Source organism: Zonotrichia leucophrys, chromosome 4 (genome assembly GCF_028769735.1).
Source record: "Zonotrichia leucophrys gambelii isolate GWCS_2022_RI chromosome 4, RI_Zleu_2.0, whole genome shotgun sequence".
In the NCBI taxonomy this organism is placed as follows: Eukaryota; Metazoa; Chordata; class Aves; order Passeriformes; family Passerellidae; genus Zonotrichia; species Zonotrichia leucophrys.
The window spans coordinates 60,719,799-60,739,674 of record NC_088173.1 but is presented as its reverse complement, the minus strand read 5'-3'; the positions used below and the strand labels follow the sequence as shown (position 1 = coordinate 60,739,674).

The window sequence follows — 19,876 nt, the reverse complement described above, 5'->3', positions numbered from 1 at the left end:
TTGCACAGAATAGCACTCCCTCACACGTTCTGCTCTTGCTTTTGTTGAAATTCGTACCTTCTGGAGTTGGTCATGGCTCGGTGCTTATCCCTCAGCCCTTCAAGCCTGTGCTGCACCTGCTGTCTGCCAGCACTGGGATCCTGCCCTTGGCAGCACAGGGCGAGCTGTGGCCGGTGCTGCTGGCTCAGTTTGCCCTTCAGCCGGCCCTGTGGAGCCTCCCGGCCTCATTGGCTTCACCTGTGCTTAGCAAGCATGTCTTGACACTGAAGTGGGCTTGGGGCTCAGTGAGGGGCTCCTGCTGTCCTGGGGAGCTGCTCCTTCACTCTGTCCCTCCCATCTTTGAGACTGATAGGGGAGACCTGCAGCGGCTTCACAGAGCTGATCACAGCCCTGGCCAGGCTCTCCCAGCCTGGCAGCAAGGGGGGCAGTGGGACCATGCTGTGCTGGGGGCCACTGGTGCCCAGCTGCATCCAGGACTCCCAGAGGCACAAAGGATAATTGAGAAATCAGAACTTTCAATCTGACTTTTCAATCTAGTTTCCTACATACCTATTCCCATTACTTGTACTATAAAGCAAAGTTTTATGGCAAGACTGGAAGAGAAAGCCAGGCTTTCCAGTCTGTGTATATCAGCTTTGAGGGGTCAAGATTTATTGCAAAGAACCTATTATTGCTCTGCTTTTAAGTAAAAGGGATTTAAAATGTGAAATTAGTTTTTCATTCAGTTATAGCAGAGATTAATTTCTAATATTAATTTGCATTTCTGGCCATAAACAAACTATATACTGGAAAGTAAAAGCCCATGACTTTGTGAAAAAACCAGTGAGGATGATATTTATTAAAAAAACAGAATTTCTAAGCCATAAAGATATATGTTTTCCACTGGTGTGTAACTAATGTGGCGCAATTTATCAGGTTTATCAAGTTTGTCAAGTCATATGCAAGTTCTTGCACAGAGGAAATGTATAGACTTCTGCTTATATTAACTAACGATTCTAATATACTTTCATAAGGTTTGATCCACTAAGTGAAATTGGTGAGTTTTTCTATTGACTTACTGGGGTTTGGATCAGGCACATACAGCACTTTCATATGAAACTAGCACTTTGCCAATTGAGATAAATGCAGCTGCTTTTATTTCTCTGAGTCTACCCTATCTTCAGTTTACTCTGAAAAATATGAAGACAAGAATCATTTCCATGTAAGGAATGCAAAATCTTCACTATGTTTTTATCTTCTCTGCCCTTTTATTAAGCAACTCTTACCATTTTAAATGTTAGTTGAGAGACAGATTTATCACTCTCCTCACTCATTGGGTCTCATTTACAGGCTGTGACCTAAGAGGCTTCCTCTGAGAAATAATGCAGAGACATGAGTAGAAGCAATCTTGCAAGGGGTTAATGCTGTAATCTTTTTCTAGCCTGTTTGTAATCCCAACAGTAGTGCAGTAACAGAAGAGGGTGGATCTAAGAAGTACCCAGGGGGATGTGTCTGTGTGTCTGTGTGTGTGTGAGTGTGAGTGTGCATACGTGTGTTTGAGTGTGTGTGTGCACACGCTTTGCTCTCCTGACGGCCGTGGTGCCTCTGGAATAAATCGTGTTCAGCCAGAGCAGGACTCTGTGTGCTGGGTGCTCCTGCTGGAGAGTCAGAACAGCTTCCTTGCACAGCTGCCTCCCTTGCATTTCTTCTGAAGACTTCATTCAGACACCATTTGTTTACTGAAAGCATGGGCAGATAGTTACAAGCCCACCTTCTTCTTCATCAGAGCTAACCTGTGGATACTGAAGAATGGAAATAGTTGATGCCAGCAGCTTCCTTGGGAATGGCACCAACATTACTGATTTCTTCTGTGATATCATCTTGGAAAATGACACTTTTTTCTGTGTGGATGATGCACCTTATCCTTCTAAAGGTATGGATACAAAATTGATTTTTTCCAGGCAGTTTTAATTCTAGCTGGATGTAGAGATACTATAGAAAGAAAGAGCTATGCAAGGCATTTTCTCTGAGAGAGTGCAAAATCAACTGCTTGCTTTTAAGTTAATATGAGAAACAGGCAGCAAAAAATTTATTATGTGCTGGTTTTCCGAGTTCAAAATTGAACTAGGAAAAAATTCTGATTTAACTGAACACTAAAACAGTAACACTTTGGAGCACAAAATGCAAACATCTCTGCTAAGAACTTGGAGTAGTATGATTTTTATTCAATTCAATAACAATGGAGTGATCAGATCTGATACCATGTATGAAAGTGATTTAATATGAAATCATAGTACTCTGAAGCTGAAAAAAATCCATACATTAAAATGTCTTTTGATTGCTTGATCTTTTCTTACTTCTGCATAAAATAGGATCTCCAATGATGAGTAAGTGGTGCACACTCAGCAGCATGAGAAGCACATGCTTTAAGAAGTTGTATTTGACTCTCCAAATGTACATCGTATTGCTTATATTGTAGATTAATGCTATGCAATTTAGGTAGATCAGAATGCATTTAAGAATTTCAGCAGTTTCACTGATTTTGTGTTGGTGTATTCATAAAACTGAATACAGAAAGGCTTTTACCTTGTGATTAAAGGTTGAAATATATAATATTAATCTGAGTTGAATAGTGTGTAACTGATCTTTTCTTGTGACAATTTTCAGATTTGCATCAGATAATAAGGATTCTGCTGTATTGTTTGATATTTCTGCTCAGCATTTTGGGGAACACTCTGGTGATTACGGTGCTGATAAGAAACAAGCGGATGCGAACAGTCACCAACACCTTTCTGCTGTCACTAGCAGTCAGTGACCTGATGCTCTGCCTTTTCTGCATGCCTTTCACCCTCATTCCCAACCTGCTAAAAGATTTTATTTTTGGAAGTGCTGTTTGCAAAACTGCCACTTATTTCATGGGTAAGTCTGGGAAGTTTATACTTATTTTGAAGACTGACTAATGAGACAGGTGAGAAGGTATTTAAAGATCTATAAGGGGCTGATTGTTTCCATCCACCATTGAAGTTACCAGTATTATGAAGAAACAACTTTGTAGTGCAGATCCTCATGGTTCTGGTGTCCTTGGTCTGATCCAGCAAAACACAGAGGCACACACACACACTGAACTTTAATGACATACAGAAGTGTTTTGCTGGATGTGAAGATGTTGCATGATCAAACTTTATTGAGGAACCCAGCACGTGCACTTGTTCAGCCATCACTGGCAAGATTCTTACCAGTGTCCAGATCACCCACCAGAAATGATGGGCTTGTACACCCTCAGTAAGGGCAGATTCTACCCACAGATTTTTGGGCAGCAGTGATACATAAAAAAAGAAAAGAGAAATAGGCCAAAGCAGGTGTAATTTGCAGAGCTGGAATTTGGAGCAAGTACTCTTTGCGCACAGACCAGGTGTGATCAGAGCTCCCCAGAAGACCATAAAACACAGATATAGATTTTAGAGGCTGACTTTAATAAACATCACTTTTGTGTGCCTTGCCATACTTCTTTTGGTTGTGGAGCCAGGATCTAGGAGTTTCAAAATGTCTTTGTTATGTATGTGTAAGTGATTTTTTGTCTCACTTTAATATTTCCTCTGTGTTTGCTTTTTTCTTAACCAAAAAAAACCCCAAACAAGCAAAACAAAAGAAGAAGAAAAAGAGGAAGATAAAGAAAAGGAAAAAAGGAGAATATTATGTAAAGTTTTTGCTGCTTTGGGAGACTCTTAGTTGATTACTGAAACCTCAGGTCCCCTTTCAACCCATGCCCTTGAGAACTTTGATGTAATGTGAAAGTAAAGTGTACGAATGGGAAATCAACATCTTTTTGTAGATAAAACCAATAAAACTAAAGGCCATGTTTAAACAATTACAATGAATTGCTGGCAAAAATACCCTGAAACATTACTGAAGCATTGTCATCTTCCTCTTATTGCACACAGTGTAAATTACTTCATTTAAAAAATCCAGTGAGGTAAACCAGCATAAAGTTTCTCATTATGAAACTGTTTTAAGAGTCAGAAAGAGAAGATTTCCCACTAAATGTCCAGGTAACAGAGGCATCACCTGACAAACCATTGCATCAAATAGGCTCAATTTTTCATTTTAAGATGCAGAAGGACAAATTTTCAATTACAGATGATTTCTTTAAAATAAACTGTAATGATATTGGCATTTTATAGTCTGACACATATTCATAAAGACAAATAAAAAATCATTCACTGAAAGAAAAATTTGTGGCCAAGTTAAGAAGAAATATTGATAATTTTACCGTGGTGAACTTGGGCACCTCAATGACAGAAACACAGACAACAACAATATATTTTATAAAATATGAACAGAAGAAATTAAGGCTACTCGAAGGACAAAGACTCTGCTTCATCACTTCATTTCTCCTTATTTGTAAGTCCATTAGCATCTAATTAAAAAGTTGTAATAGATTTAACTCTCTTGAATGAAAAAATCAGATCACAAGTCAAGCAGGACACTCATAAAAATTAAAACAATAAAAAAGGGACTGTGAACATCTGTGTTAAGAGAGTAATTAACTGATTTCAAATGCTTTGTTTGAATTTCAGTGCAATTAGTGAACAAACTGCAGTAGCAAAGAGAATAATTAAGAGTAAAATTGTCTTCATTCCCCGTTACCAGAATTTTATCATTTGACAGTGTGTATTTTTTCTTGCACCTTTGGAGTAAGAGAAGCGCAGAGCAGGAATATCAGTCTGGAGCAGTTCTGAGACCCAGACCCCCTGCCCACACATTCCTCACTGACTTCATCAGACTGCTGTTTAGAAATCCTTTTGCTTATAAATAGTTTGCTATATTTTTAATTTTTTGTATGCATATGGGAAGCTAGCAGGACCATTTGAACATAACATAACCTTTAAAACAAGAGGATAACCTTTTTCTTTATGTTACATGCATAGGTGTCTCTGTAAGTGTCTCTACCTTCAACCTGGTTGCCATATCTTTGGAGAGGTACAGTGCCATTTGCAAACCACTGCAGTCCAGGGTCTGGCAGACAAAATCTCATGCCCTGAGAGTGATTGCTGCGACCTGGTGTGTGTCCTTTGTTATCATGTCACCATACCCAATCTACAGCAAGCTGGTACCTTTCACCAAGTACAACAACACCACAGCCAATATGTGCCGGCTCCTCTGGCCAAGCGATGTCATTCAGCAGTCCTGGTAAGAGCAACTGGCTGGTAGCAAATGTGCAATTATCTGCTGGTAGCAATCAGCCTATGGGAAATCAAGTATTAACCTTCAGCAAATGTTTACGCTCCATCATTCTTATTTAAGATGTAAGAAAACCCCAACATTTTTAAGCTGCTTACATTCTGACATTTGAATGACTTTTCCCTTGCCATAGGAAAGACTGCCCAACATGGCAATGATTCTCACACCATGGTCTGCTAAGGCCCAGCTGTCACTGTCAGGAAATAATCTGTCACTTGTAGCAGCAATACTGCTTTCACTCATTTACACACAAACTTCAACGTACTCAGAGAAATCCTCGATTAATTGTTGAGAAATGCAGATACACCCCTCTGTGTGCTGCCTGGCCTGTTAATTTGTTTGAAGGTTCTCCGTAGCAGAGAAGTAGAATATGAAGCTGCAAATGTCTTATTTGGGAATCCTTTTGGTTGCTTATGGAGAACAGGGGCAGAGAGAAGTGGGGAGAGACAAGCTCCCAGTCCTACACATCCAGGCAGGGTAAACAGCAGCACTATCAAACAGCAGTAGTACTTAGACATGATGTCCTTGCACGTTGACTAAACACTGACTGGCACTGACAAAGTGTAAGATTTTTTTTTTTTTGACACTGAAGGTCAGCTGGAACTGGGGAAAAGATTAAAGTCTGCCCCATTTTGGTGTGGTATATCCACAAAGAGCAACTTTGTGTTAATACTTTCAGTAGTAATCTCAGGTATTCGGCAGCAGGAGGAGGAAGGATACAGAACAAAATTCTCTTCTCTGTGGTCTCCTTACAGATTCCCAGCTGTGTTACTGAGTTCCCACCAAGGCCACAGGGATCAGGAGGGGCATGGGCTCGTGGATGCATTTAAACATTATTATTTCCCCAGCTTGTCACCACATCAGAGAGGCTGACTAGGAGAGTAGCCTATGTGAAACCACATAAAAGCTGCTTCCTTTACCAAAGAGATTGCCAGTCCTGGAATCCCTCCTCAGGTGCTCTTCATGGCTCCAGGGATGAGGACCCAGGTTGTGGCTGCTCTGGTTTTGCCCACATGTGCCAAGGCCCTCTGGAAATCAGATCTCTCTGAAGCACAATAATGGAATAATTTGCGTTGGAAAAGACCTCTAAGATCACTGAGTCCAACCATTAAAATATTTTTAATGTACCAAAAACCCCTTTAAGGATCAGCAGGTGCTCATTTAGCTTCTGCAAGGCAGTTTTTGCATTGACCAAAACTACAGGGCATCCGATGCTCATCTGGTTACAGCAGGGAGTCCCACTCGTGGGCAGAGAGAACTTCTGCCCCCTTTCACTACTGTGGGACTGCCCATCTCCTCTGGGGTGCATAGGTGGGATGAAAGACAGTTTTCAGTCGTTATAGTCTTTTTCCTGCTGTACCTTTCTGAGGGAAGCAGGAGAAGAAGTAGGAAGCTTCAAAATTCTGAGGTGTCAAAATGATACTTTGTATTGGCATGAAAAAAATTCAAAAAATCTTGAAATCCTGTGTTCCCCAATTCTCAGTTGTATAAAAAGGACTTTTTCTGGTTTTTTGCCATTTCCTATTCTCTCTCCCTATTATCTTTTGATTCCTTAGGTACACTTTCCTGCTCCTCACACTCTTTCTTATTCCTGGGATTATAATGATGATTGCGTATGGTCTAATTTCTTTGGAACTCTACAGAGGAATAAAATTTGATGCCAGCCAGAGAAAATCTTCACGAGGTAACAAAACAATTTGGTTTGGGGTGGGGTTTTTAAAGTTACAGCTGAAGATACGAGCAGTCATTTTGAGGCTAGTAAAAGGAAAGCTTTCTACTTGCAAAAGTGATTGTTATGGTCAGTTATGTTGTGAACTTGCCAGCCACATTTCTTACAGTTAATCTGCAAATAAACCTTACCTATGGCTTGTTTGCAAAGATTCTGGGCAGAATACATTAAATTTCTAATTTGTTTATTATAGAAGTACCAAGCTTTTTTTCTGGCCATGGATGAGGACCATTTTTGTCAATAAATGTCACAATGAAAATTGTCAAATAAAGTAGAAACATATAACCTTGAAAACTATTTTCTGTCCATATAACAGACTAAGTAACATTCTTACAACTTTTGCATCAGTTTATATAGAGGTAAGATGTGAGAATATCAGGAGACAGTGGGTTCAGAGCAGCTGGTAGCATGACTGACTCAGAAGCAGACCAGTGCTTTCTTCGCAACAGTTGCTCGGCTATGAATTATGTTGTTTATTTAGATTTAGACTACGTTCTTCATTTTTTATTTGGCCGACTGTTCAGAGGTATTTAGCCAGCTATTTAAACAGCATTTTATATGTACAGAAAGAAGAATAAGTACCTGCAGTGCCAAATACGAGGATGGAGATGGATGTTACCTCAACAAAACCAAAAGGAAAAGGAAAATGCCATTGCAACAGCTCTCTGCTATGAGCCACAACAAAATAGAGAGAGTGAGAAGCAACAGCTCTTCTGCCAACTTAATGGCCAAGAAACTTGTCATCCGTATGCTGATGGTGATAGTGGTTTTGTTTTTCATTTGCTGGACTCCCATCTTCAGTGTCAACGCCTGGCGCGCCTTCGACACGGCCTCCGCCGACCGGCGCCTCTCGGGGGCTCCCATCTCCTTCATCCACCTGCTGTCCTACACCTCTGCCTGCGTGAACCCCATCATCTACTGCTTCATGAACAAGCGCTTCCGCATGGCCTTCCTGGCCACCTTCGCCTGCTGCGCCCCACAGGCGCCGCCCGCCGCACGCGGGGACGCTGCCGATGAGGAGGAGGGCAAGACGACGAGGGCTTCCCTCTCCAAATGCTCCTACACACACATGGCTGCCTCTGCACCCCCCTGAGCTGCACCGGGGAGGCAGCGAGTGGTGAAACGTCTGCTCTTGGAACGTGGCTGTGGCATCAGCTGAGCGCCGCTTAGTCCTGAGTTAATGAAGCGCTTCAGCTGGCAGTAAACACAGCAAGAATTTTATGGGAAATTGATGCTATCGCTGTATGAGTGTTAAATCACTTTCCCTTCAAGAGTACAAAGGAGGAAGAGAGCTCTGAAGATAAAGGACTTTATGAAAAGCCTTAGAAGTTGCTCTATTTGTAATAAATTCCATTGCAAGAATTGGTGTCCTCTACATCTACGGCTTTGCTCAGTTTTCAGATGCAGTCCTGAGTATCTCAAGATATTTCCAAGATGCAAATAGATTCTCCTCAAACGTAAATATATGTAATGCAGTCTTCACTTCACCAGCTATGTCTCATAAGCAAAATTCTTTCTGTTATATTTGTGGTATTTTTTCACATTATTTTAGCTGAGCTAATACATGTTGAGATAATTTTGGTGCCACTCTCACGGGAATTCTGGGGTGTGAGAATGGGCTTGTCCATGTGAAATTAATGCTTTTAAATAAAGTAATTTCTTTTTAAAAAATAAAATGAAAGCAAATATCATTGGCTTTGTGAGTGGAGCGCTTTCTTCACTCAGACAACAGCATAAATTAGCATAATTTAATGTATTTTTCACTTATATAAACTCCATAGAACAAGGACAAAGAAATGGCTTTCTTCGGTGCTGAAAGTACACACACACATGCAAGTGGTGGGGTCTAAGATGAACCACAAAGGCCCATGTGGAAATTTCCACAGTGGGAAGCACAGGGAGAAATGCGTGGGATAAAGCAAAGAGGTGTTTTACAGAAGAGGCAGGACTGGAGGCACAGGCTGGTGCCCACGGCAGCCACATTTCAAATTCATTCACAGCAACTTCAGGGACTGCACTGCCAACATGGAAACAAAGGCATTGGTGCAGAATGGCAGAAAAGGCAGATATAATGAGCAAAGGCTGAAAGGCTTGGTCAGAAAACAGTTTTTCTAAACTTTGGAGCAGCTCTTTTCTCCAACTACACACACTTATGTGTTTATTACATGTAAACAGATTCACCATGGAGTAGAGCAGCTTTGAGCGAAGTAATTATTGGTGCTTTGTGGAGCAGGAATCCAGCCTCTTTCCTGTGCAGCACACAGGTGAGTGTGGGTGTTCAGGTCCTGTCCTTTGCTCTGTGGAACTCAGATGGAGAAGTTACATCCCTTATTTTGGTTTGTGAAAATATCCTGTTGGAGATGTTTCTATCTTCTAGCTGAATCAATATCATTATAAACCCTTGTTATTAGACAGAGATTAAATTTGAGCACAGCGTGGAATGTAGATGTGGATATTAAATATAAGCTCTCTCAAGGTTTTTAATCAGGAAAATCTGATCTCTTTACAGAATGATTTTAAATTAGAAATATACTGTGAGTTCCAGGACGCAGATCTATGTCCTGCACTCAGTTATTGCCTGAAATGGTTTACCCTAAAAACTTAGGACACAACTTCGGCTATTATTTTTTTTTTTCCATCCAGCTTGTCCACAGACAGGAAATTAAAAAAAAATTCTAAACACTATTTATGCACAATCCATAGAAACAACGTTTTGCCTGCCTACTTAATAAAGCAGCACTGCTCCTGGAACAGTGCTGAGACCACTGACATCAATCTGACCTTTTCAAGTACCCAACAAATTAAATTATGGGATTTAATTCATAGTAATAAAATGAAAATTTTACCTTACTTACAGATACATGCTGAGACCCTCTACAAACCTGTCCTGTGTGCTGAAACTGAAGGAACAAACTTAGCTGCTTTGGAATTTATGTGGAGCAGTGACAGCAGCAAACATACTTGTGAAGTATTTTATACCATCTGAAAGCCTGGATCGATTATAGACAATAGTTTAAAAATTGTTGTTTGAGCAAGAAAACCTTCCACATGTTAATAATATACTGGATGTGACTATTGCTGCCTGTGTGATGTGTTGCAGGACAGCCCATAGCGCAGCTCTGTGTGCTCTTTCAAAAGCAAATTCCTTTTTGTAAATGCAGCTTCTGCAGTTGCTGTGATGTCACCTGAGTGACATAAGAGGACATGCACAGTTCACCTGCTCTCGCTGATTGAGTCTGAGCATGGTGGTTTCAGATGAAAGCCAAAAGCTATTTTCAACAATGCCTTAATCAGATCTCAGCCCCCCACGGCCTCCAGTAGCTGCAGCTGAGAGGAGCAGAGGTTCTGATTGATTCCCTTCTCGAAGCTGTCAGGGAGCACAATTTGGAGGAGATGAAATGAAGAAGGCAGGGGAAGATCCTGATGGAGTGGTGGCTGGGAGACAATCAGGGAAGGGTTGAAATGTGCCATTTCTCCAAGGCCCATCTATGTGTGCGTCACTTGTCCCCTCCATTGCCCCCTCTGCACCTATTTTCATGTTATATCAACACAATATTTCTTTTGATCAAGCTCCCTAAGCCACAAGCCTTGTGCCAAATTCCAGCAAGAATTAGGAATTAAGCTTTTAAAATGCAATATAGCAATCCAGTCATTTTGTATTTTTCTGCCCTGGTCTCCTAGCATAGGAAATTTCAGCCCTTCTGCATCTTAATGCCATTTTTCCTGGTCTGTGCATTGCAGAAGTCATTCCTGGGTCCAAATGTTTCCCTTTCATTGTTAACAGATCATTACATTCTCCCAGTACCTTTAATTCAGATGCTGATGTCACTGAAAAGGTGTCTTCAGTGATATATAATATAGCATACCAAAATAAAAACAGCCTATGAAATCTTCTCATTTTAGCAGTAGTTTACAGGGGTTATGGAGAAAAATCCTATCCTACTACAAGCAGAATCCTGCTAAAATCAAACTGGTTTCCAGATGTAGCAGACAAATGGAAAACCAATGAATTTCCAGGTGCATAACATTCAAAATCTCGGAAGTTTTTATCTTCTTTCCCTTTCTCCCAACTCCCAGGGCTTTTCCCCCCTCTGTCTGTCTTTCTCTTATCTCTTTCAGCTGCATGACATCTGATTTTTCTCCTGCATGCTTCTCAATCTCTAGGTTACTTTCCCAGCACCACCAATTGCTAGATGATTTTTTTCTCTTTGACAGGTTTATTTCCCTTCCCAGATTTACTTTCCCAGAAAGCACTCTCATCTTCATTTCCCCTATCATCTCTGGCTGACAGACTCCTGGAGCACATTTCTCCAAGCAATACATCCTGCCCACAACACAGCAGCTCTGCAATCCCCCCCACACGCCTAAGGCTGAGCTCACACAGCAGCTCTTGAACACTGGCGCTCTGACCAGCAGGATGTGCTGGTTCAGAAAACAAAAGTGGAGCATTAATTACACCCAGACCCTCCTTTGATACTTTTGTCACTGTCACTTGAACCTCTGTTATTAGGGCATGCTTTAATACTGATGCCTCACAATACTGCTAAATACAGGACTCGGTGAGGGGCCAAAGGAAAGGTGTTTCTCTGTTGCCAAGACAAAATACCTTCATGCTCTTAATGGAAAAGCTGTGTGCATTTGGAACTCCAGCCACCAAAGGTTTACACTCCTTATACGAGTCATGGCCTCTTTTCCAATACCACCAAGCCCTTCTTGGCAAAGCCTGTCTGTGATCACACCTGCTCCTGCATCCCTCCTGTTCCTCCTGCCTCTGAGCTCAAGGATGGAGCAACCCCAGCACAGCCACCATGGCTCATCAAAATACAACCCCAGCACAGCCACCATGGCTCATCAAAATACAACCCCAGCACAGCCACCATGGCTCATGGCAATGGAACCCCAGCACAGCCACCATGGCTCATCAAAATACAACCCAGCACAGCCACCATGGCTCATCTCAGTGACCCCAGCACAGTCACCATGGCTCATCACAATGCAACCCCAGCACAGCCACCATGGCTCATCACAATGCTTTTCTGGCCTGGAATAGAGAACATCAGGATCAGTCAATACTGAAATGGATGTTGAGCTAAACTGAGGGTTTCTGGTGGTAAAAGATGCCTATTCTCAAAAGGAAAGTATAGAGAGATAAAACCTAATGGTTTTGAATTTGGGAAATGATTATATGAGAGCAGAGGCTGTAGCCTTTTTATTACAGCATCAGAGACAGAGTGGTAGAGAGTATAAAATGAAGGTTTGGACTTTTGGTTGGGTTGTATTTGTCTGTAAAGTGTTTTGCTCTTCACTTCAAATATAACATAGACCAACCAAATACCACTTCACTCAGATGTGCATGTAGGTCAGCAGTTTGCTCACCCTCTGGCCACGGTTTTCCAGTCATTTTTTCTATATGCATTATTAATTTCAGTTAAACAGCCTCAACCTTTATGCACAATCCATCCAGCATGCACCCAGCTCTTCTCCCAGTACAGCACAGTAATGCATGCCTTTAACATGCCAGAATTTCTCTCTCAGTGTGTATAAAAACCTCAACTTCTAGAATTAGCCATTTTTATTTTTTCCTTCTGAAGTGGTTGTTAGGCTGCCTTGGGTACCTCCTAAAGAAAAAAATGCAAAGGAAATATTCATGAATTGTAAAACTCCTGTTTTGCTGCCTAATAGCAATTCATCCCTGCTAGGAGCTATTTGTCTGCATCTTCACAGATAACTATTTCATGAAGAGTTTTCTTGGCTTCCACTCCAGTTGTGTCCAAAAAGCTGATTTTGAGGTAGCAAGATGTCAGTTGTTCCACTGTAAAGTGAGACAAGAACAAAGCACATTCATTAGCATCAGCTGGTAGTAAACATCAAGTAGGAATCATCCCCTATGGGGTAAACACGAGTTAATTGATGTCCTGCTATTTTGACAGTTATTAAAAATTTTAAAAATATTTCCTGATACAATGAAGAAATGCAACTTCTACACAAAGTCTGGTTTAAAACAGTAGACAAAAATCACTGCATAGGTCCTGTGAAAGTCATACAAACACCAGAGTTACAAAACAGGCATGAAGAAAAGTCACGTGTACAGGACCTAAATTCACAGGAAGGGAGATACTCATGCACTTTGCTTGCTGTCAGAGGCAATTCTTCAATTATTATTGAATGGACATTGGCTCAGGGCCTTGTTCTGAGAATATTTAGCAACTGCTAAGAGGCCTCATCCCTGACCAAGTGAAAAATGACACACAGAGGTGAAACCAGAGGGGAAACTTTGCTAAACAGATAACAGTGCCCAAGAGAACTTTCCAGCCAGCTGGGAACTTTGCATTGACCCCTACAAACCTGCTATGGTCCTTCTAACACCTGAGATCCTCAGGATCCTCAGGAAGGCAGGTGTGGAGCAACCAGAGATGCTCCTTGCTCTGCAGCTGGTTCAAATCTCAGCCCATATCCCTGTGGGCACATCTGGCAGTGTTGCTGAGGCTGGCTTGCTGCTATTGGAAAGGAATATGGCAATGTCATCCAAGACACACTGTCTTGGGAGCTGCTTTTCCTGTTGGCGTCCCAAAAGATGTTCCTGCCACATGCAAAAAGGAAAAAGAACACTACAGGTATGGCACTGAAATTAATTCAGGAGTTGTTCCTCCACTCCTTGTCCAGCAGCCAACACAGAGCTCACCTCTGCTGCCACTGCCATGGTGGGAGGCAGCTCCAGGAACATGACACTCCATCAGACAGAGCAGGAGGGACAAAGGCTTCACAAACCATAAAACCCAGTTGCAGTAAGTAGAGAAACAACTATCTAATGAAGCAAAGGATTATTAAAATAACCCCCACAACCAAACCCCTCCGCAAATGGTGGCGTTTGCATTTAACAGCTACCAGTAACTAACCAGCATTTCACTGGAAAGAAGCAGGTATTGCCTCTCCTGCCTCACCTGCAGCTCACTTTTCTAAAGCTCTTTTTCACCACAGAGCTCCAGTGTCCTCATTTTGAGGACTGATAGCAGCAGTCTGTGGTGCATCTTGGTGCTACCACCTGGCTTTGCTAGATAACAATTGTCAAACCATGTGTCTGCTTAGGATACAGTGCCTGGAGGGTTCAATTATTCTCCTAACTGTACCAAAAGTAACATTTCTAAATTAATATTAACTTACCAAAATGCAACTTTATAACTGATTCATGTTGTGCTTCATGTTGTGTCTGTTCTTCCTCCAAATGTAGTTTGAATGTTTTCTAATCTACTAACACATAAAACAAACTGAAGACTTTGATATTATTTCCATGTGCTTGTGGGCTCAAACGTAGCCATCTGTGCAACTTCAGGCTCTCCTTGTGTGCCAGGAATTGTTATTTACTTACATTTGTCCTTGGTCCTCTCAGAGGAGCGTTATTTGTGCAAGTGCTTTTGAGCACTTTGCTGTGTGTGTGAGTCTCCCCACCTGTGTGAGCAGCTATCGTGGGTATCAGGCGGGAGGCCTTTGAAGGAGGGACACTTGGGAACACCTGCTTTTGCTTACAACATCGAGTACATTTACACCCACTTTTTTTTAATTTCCATTTTTAATACTGCAAGTTTTCACATCTGGCTTGATGTCCTTCTACTTTGTTTCACAGCTTTAACATGAATCTTCCTCTTTCACCTCCTACAACTGAGCTCTAATTCCAGCAATTCCCCTTTTCCTTGGGGAGTATCTCACACACAGGTCACCAACAAAACTACTGTTTTTTCGTATCCAGGAAATGAAAGCAATTTTTGATTGCTTCCCCTGATGCATTTTGTTCAGCTTCATCAAATTTAAAAGGTTAATTTTATTAATATTTCAGGATTTCCATGTCTGCCCTGACAAATTACCGTTCACAATTGTTGGACCATCTTGCACTTTTTGGTTTCTTGCATTTGGACCCTTCAGCTCTTTCTGTGGGGGGAAGTGAGATGCGATGACCAATAACCTGGTAGGAGCAGCCCACTGGAGACACTGAGAATAAGGGGAGACAGATACATTTTCCAGATTTCACTCTCTGCAATAAATTGCAAGGAAGGAGTGACAGCACATACTTACGCATCATTAAGGAGGGTGAAGGTTTGGGCAGCAAGGCAAGAGGAGATTAAAATTTTTAGCACCTGATGAAGCAGGAGGCCACTGAGTACACAGATTGCATCTGTGTTGGAGAGGAAATTAGCCTAAAATGCAGACATTTGAAGTCTTTGGTGTGGGCGAGCGGATGAGGTAGTTTACACCTGCAGCAGAAATGTTCAGAAAGGAACAGCTCTATCTTGCAAGAAATGATGTAAATAAAGGTGCACATTACCTGAGGTACTGATGATGATCTGGAAACCTTTTACACATTTATTAGCTACTTCTACTTCAAACTCAGACTAGGTCAGTGCCATGTAACCCTGCTTGTTCCCAAACAGCAGCTCTGCAAACAATCTTGGGCTTACATTTGCAGATTCTATTGCAAGTGTAAACTACTACATCCATAAAGCACAACTCCCCTTTCCTCTGGAAGTCCAAGAAGAAATTGTGTATTTGTTTGCAAGTGTTTGTCCACACTAGTCACAAATACATCTGCTCAGAATCCTACTCTGGCTGTGTCCATCAGGACTTAATTGTGATCCCAAACACCCATCTGTGGTGAGGGTGGGGCTGGAAGGCCACAGAGGCAGAGAGTCCATTGGATCAGTCAAAGTTTAGGCTTTTTCATTATTATTTTTCACATCATTTTGAGGAGGCAGAATAGGTTTAGTGCTGTAGTAAGGCAGTAGAGCATTTATATCATTTACAAGGAAACAATTCTTTCACTTTTCTAATGAACTTTTAGCTCTGCCTCCAAGCTGAGATTCCTGCATGTCTCCATCCAAAAGCTCAGCTGATGACCAGACCTGATTTAGGTGCCTTACCAAGCAGAAACCCAGCACAGCACTGGCATATTCCTCATCCAACAGATCTCAGAGCAGGGCTTTTCCAGGCAGCAGCTACAGCTTGAAGCTCATCAGTCCCCATTTCCCCTTCTACACAAATACACTCTCGCATTTTTGCTTAAGGTCTGCCACGTCCAGATCCTTATTGAGGACTTGCAAGTGCTAAAGGTAATGGCTCTTCAGCATCCTCAGTTAACATGACTTTTCATTTGTGCACACTAAATAATTCCTATTTCTCCATCTCAGGAATGTAATTCATTCCTTGAATAACTTCACAATTCAACTCCAGCTGGGAAATTGGGTGAAGTGAGAGTTCTTCAGGAGCTTTCCTATTAAACTACCCAATTGAAAGTTTTTTGATAGAGGTAAGCCAGTCAGAGTTAATATTTTTCTTGGCAGGAAGAAAGCTCTTATTGTCCAAGACCGAAATTCTGCTTTAAGGTGAGAATCAGATTTTAACCTCAGTGCACCCACCATGGTTCATCATGATTTTAGTCCTTTCTGCCTCAGAAAATGGATTTAAACCTCAGTTGGCTCCATTCCAGGGAAGTTGGACTCACTAAATGGTTAAGATGGAAGACAGACTTTACAGCCTCTCTGGTCTGATGCTTTATCAACATCTATGAACTATTCTTTATTGAAAAAACAAGAGAAACATAAATCTCTAGAGAAAGTATTATTTCAGTAAGATGCACCCCAACTTTGCATCTGAAGTAACTATCCTGACCAGACATTTTTTTTTACCATTTTCCCCCTTTCTGAAAATTTTATTTTTAGACTTGTTCTCTCTGACCCTGGCAAAACACACCAAATTAGTTAAGATTAGGTAAATTCAAGATGATTTCAACTTGGATGGGGTACATGCCTGAGTTTTTTTAGTAGCTATCCTGTATATAATTTGATATTTTATATCTGAGCCCTTGACAGTTTACCAAGGACAATGAATTGCTAGAGAATAATAATTTTAAACTTGGTTCTGGTACAGTCCAGCAGTACATTGAATTGTAATTATCATTAGTCTGTTATTTAATTTTTCCCATTTTACATCATCAGGTTTTAGAACAAAATGATTTTTAAGTTCTGGTCATCAAGGCTACATCTGGTACTCAACAGAGGGAGTTCATGCGTGGTTTTTTAACAGCCCATCCTCCTGACCTGTATGACTCACTCTCTCCCTATACATGTCTATACAATTGGAAAGTTTTCAGTCACATATACAGAATAAATTAAAAAACAAGGTAAACATTTTTTAGTGTCCACTCTAATATGACCAGCTGCAAAGAATTTGTTTAAACAAGTAAATGCAAGTACAGGTGAGAGAAAGAAGTTAGATTGCAATATTTGGTAGATTGTAATGTGTATAATGTGCAACTGACTTAATAAAGATTTTTCAGATTCCAGCAGATGAATGGCAAAGTTCTATCATATTTCATAGCTGTATCCCTCAAGGTGGCTGAAAAAACATGCTGCAGAGATCTTTGTATCATTTTAAAAAGCTACAGCTGCATGACATATTTCAGTTTTCTCCTTGACTTGAAGACAACCCCATGCAGGTAGTAAGCCTAGTTTATTGTTTCACCAACCTAAAATCCAGTGAGAAGAGATGAAATTCTTTGTTTTCTAATTTAACACATTTATCTTGGTAGCCAGTATCTATTTTCTACAAGTTTACCTGTAAGCTGACAGTAAAAAGCTGTGCAAAAATAGAATTGTATAAAAATTTATTATTTCAAGCTCTAGATCTGGAAGACATCCAGGGGATAAAGACACCCAGATCATAAGTTTAGGATGAAACTCACTTGGTTCATGACAGCCAAGGTATCTGAAGGCAGAAATATAGAACAACAATAAAAATCAGATTAGGCCTTTTTTTCTTTGAATAAATAGCACAAAATTATTATTAACCTGAAAAATGAACCACTTGGTCAAAAGTGGAGCTGTATTTGAAAGTCTAAACACTCACCAATTGTATTTATCCTCCCAAAGTAAAGAATTTTTCTTATCAACATTATTTCTAAATTAAATGAAGAATAAATGACTTTTTCAGACCTCAGTTTGATTTCCATATCTATTAAATCTCCAAGGTAAAGCTGTTTAACAAAAAATTGATTTAGAAGTCCAAAGCTTTCTGAATGTGTGAAACAGGGAAGATGACACAACATCAGTCTCATGCCTGAGGTTACCACATCAAGCACAGTCCAAAAGGCAGATGGATTCCTTAAGCCCAGGAATGCTGTACAAAGCAGCATGGAGCAGCAGCAGGACTCAAAAGGAAGATACAAAAGCCCAAAGAAAGGTTAATACATGTCAGGTCCTTCAAGAAGTTTAATTTTCTCTAATCTCTCTTCTGAAATTTGTAGTAACTGGTGAGGAATCTCCACAGCAGAGCCACAAGACATTTTCACGTGGAACAAAATTAAACCGAACCCCTCCCTTGCTGAGAATATTATGCTATTTGGTCAATACGAGATTTAACACCTTTTCTGTTGATGGTTTCAAAAGGGATCCTGCTGTGCATTCCTGCAGCCAGCCAGCCTGTGCCACCTCAGCAATCACCGCTCACCACAATGCTGGAAATGACCAGGCTGCAGCTCCTATAAAAGCAGGGTAAAGTAACAACGGGACCACTCACTCCCTCTCCTAAAAGCAGCAGGTGCTGTGAGAAACTGCACTGACACCAAGATGCAGCTCTGCAGTTGCTCTGTCTGTACACTGAAGTGCTTGTTTTCTCATTCTGGCAAACAAGGAATTGCCCAGAACTACGCTAAACAGTGCAAGAAATTTAAAATTCTTTCTTTCAAAGGCAAAGCACAGAAACACTTTGCCTTAGGACTAAGACGAGGACACTAAAAATCAGACATGCTACTTCCCAACCTAATGATTTCTTTCGTGTTAAAATCTAAGTTGCTCACCTTTTTGGAAAAGTTCCAATTACATTTTTTAAGGCAGTAAATTCAATTACTATGAATCCTCCACTGCCCTTCCCAATTTCCACAATGAAAAACTGTGAAAGAACTAAAATGGAATTTGAAGCACACCTAAGGGAGAACAAACAGCAACAAAGTACAATAGGGCTAACAAGATACAAACCAACTATTTGTGTCTGGTTTTTTTGTATGTGTGTTAATCTACATGGTGTTGCACAAGGCATGCTTATGCAGATACAGAAGTATTTATAGTTACCCCTGAACTAAACTCTTGCAATTACACTGCACATACAGAAGTATCACACAGATACTTGGACAGAGACCAATGAAGTTGGAAGGCACTGCTGTCACATTTTATAGGCATGACACCACCAACATGGATCTCAGGATCACATCCCATTTCACAGCAGATACCTTGGCTGGATTTTAACAGATCATATACAATTTTATTAGAATTATCAAAATCAAGAAGAAACGCTAGAACAAACTGTCTCATTTAAAAAAAGTTGCCTAAACTCACTTGGAGATTTTAAGAACGAAGCTTTTGTTTGTCACCAGCTAGCTATTAAAACAGGTAATTTCAAGACAGAAAACAGTATGTCTAAATCTGTGCTTCTATTTTTTATGTAAGTGGTGAGGTTATTCTCCAAACAGAACTATGAAACTTGGAAGGATTCTGTTCATATGGTCTGCAGCTTCTGTATCAAAATCCTTATTTTGACAGCCAACAGATGGCAATTTACTAAATGTTGTAATGTACTGGTATAGCAGTGATCATATGAATGCAGTTGCTGTTAGTTGGAAATGCCAAAAGCTTCCAGGTCAAGTCACTCAGGAGAAGCTAAAGCAGAAAGATGAGATGGAGGTTGGGCACAGAAGTAGCTGCAACAGCACAGGGCCCCAGCTTGCCTGTGAACACACCCACTGGGATTCACAGAGTGGAAATAAACTTTTGCCAGTGAACAGATCTGCAAATAGAACAACAGAGCAGACTGAAGGTTTAAATGAACATAGATGAGGGGGCAACATGACAGAAAATACAATTAAAAGATAAATAAAAAGCAAAGGGT

At 40.8% G+C, this 19,876-nt stretch overlaps 1 protein-coding gene and 1 long non-coding RNA gene across 3 annotated transcripts; one reads left to right on the top strand and one right to left on the bottom strand.

Moving 5' to 3' along the window:
- Positions 1–311: 311 nt before the first annotated feature.
- On the top strand, positions 312–8,535 carry CCKAR (cholecystokinin A receptor). The gene is made up of 6 exons (XM_064712423.1): positions 312–1,036; positions 1,766–1,912; positions 2,647–2,898; positions 4,908–5,169; positions 6,777–6,904; positions 7,516–8,535. Exons 2-6 carry the CDS (start codon positions 1,789–1,791, stop codon positions 8,040–8,042), a joined length of 1,293 nt encoding a protein of 430 aa, XP_064568493.1. The 5' UTR covers positions 312–1,036; positions 1,766–1,788; the 3' UTR covers positions 8,043–8,535.
- Positions 8,536–12,339: 3,804 nt separating this feature from the next.
- On the bottom strand, positions 12,340–14,313 carry LOC135447540 (uncharacterized). 2 transcript variants are annotated; one of them, XR_010440192.1, is made up of 3 exons: positions 14,111–14,313; positions 13,295–13,529; positions 12,340–12,761 (listed from the first exon to the last, which is right to left on the bottom strand). It is a non-coding gene; the product is annotated as an uncharacterized LOC135447540 (long non-coding RNA). The 2 variants fall into 2 exon arrangements; XR_010440193.1 differs by lacking the exon at positions 14,111–14,313 and adding an exon at positions 13,632–13,705.
- Positions 14,314–19,876: the final 5,563 nt, after the last annotated feature.

Excerpts from the sequence above, each read along its gene's own strand:
- CCKAR (XM_064712423.1), top strand. The coding sequence starts at position 1,789 with ATGGAAATAGTTGATGCCAGCAGCTTCCTTGGGAATGGCACCAACATT. Across the intron at positions 1,913-2,646 it reads TGCACCTTATCCTTCTAAAG|ATTTGCATCAGATAATAAGG; the intron begins GTATGGATACAA and ends GACAATTTTCAG. Across the intron at positions 6,905-7,515 it reads CCAGAGAAAATCTTCACGAG|AAAGAAGAATAAGTACCTGC; the intron begins GTAACAAAACAA and ends TTATATGTACAG.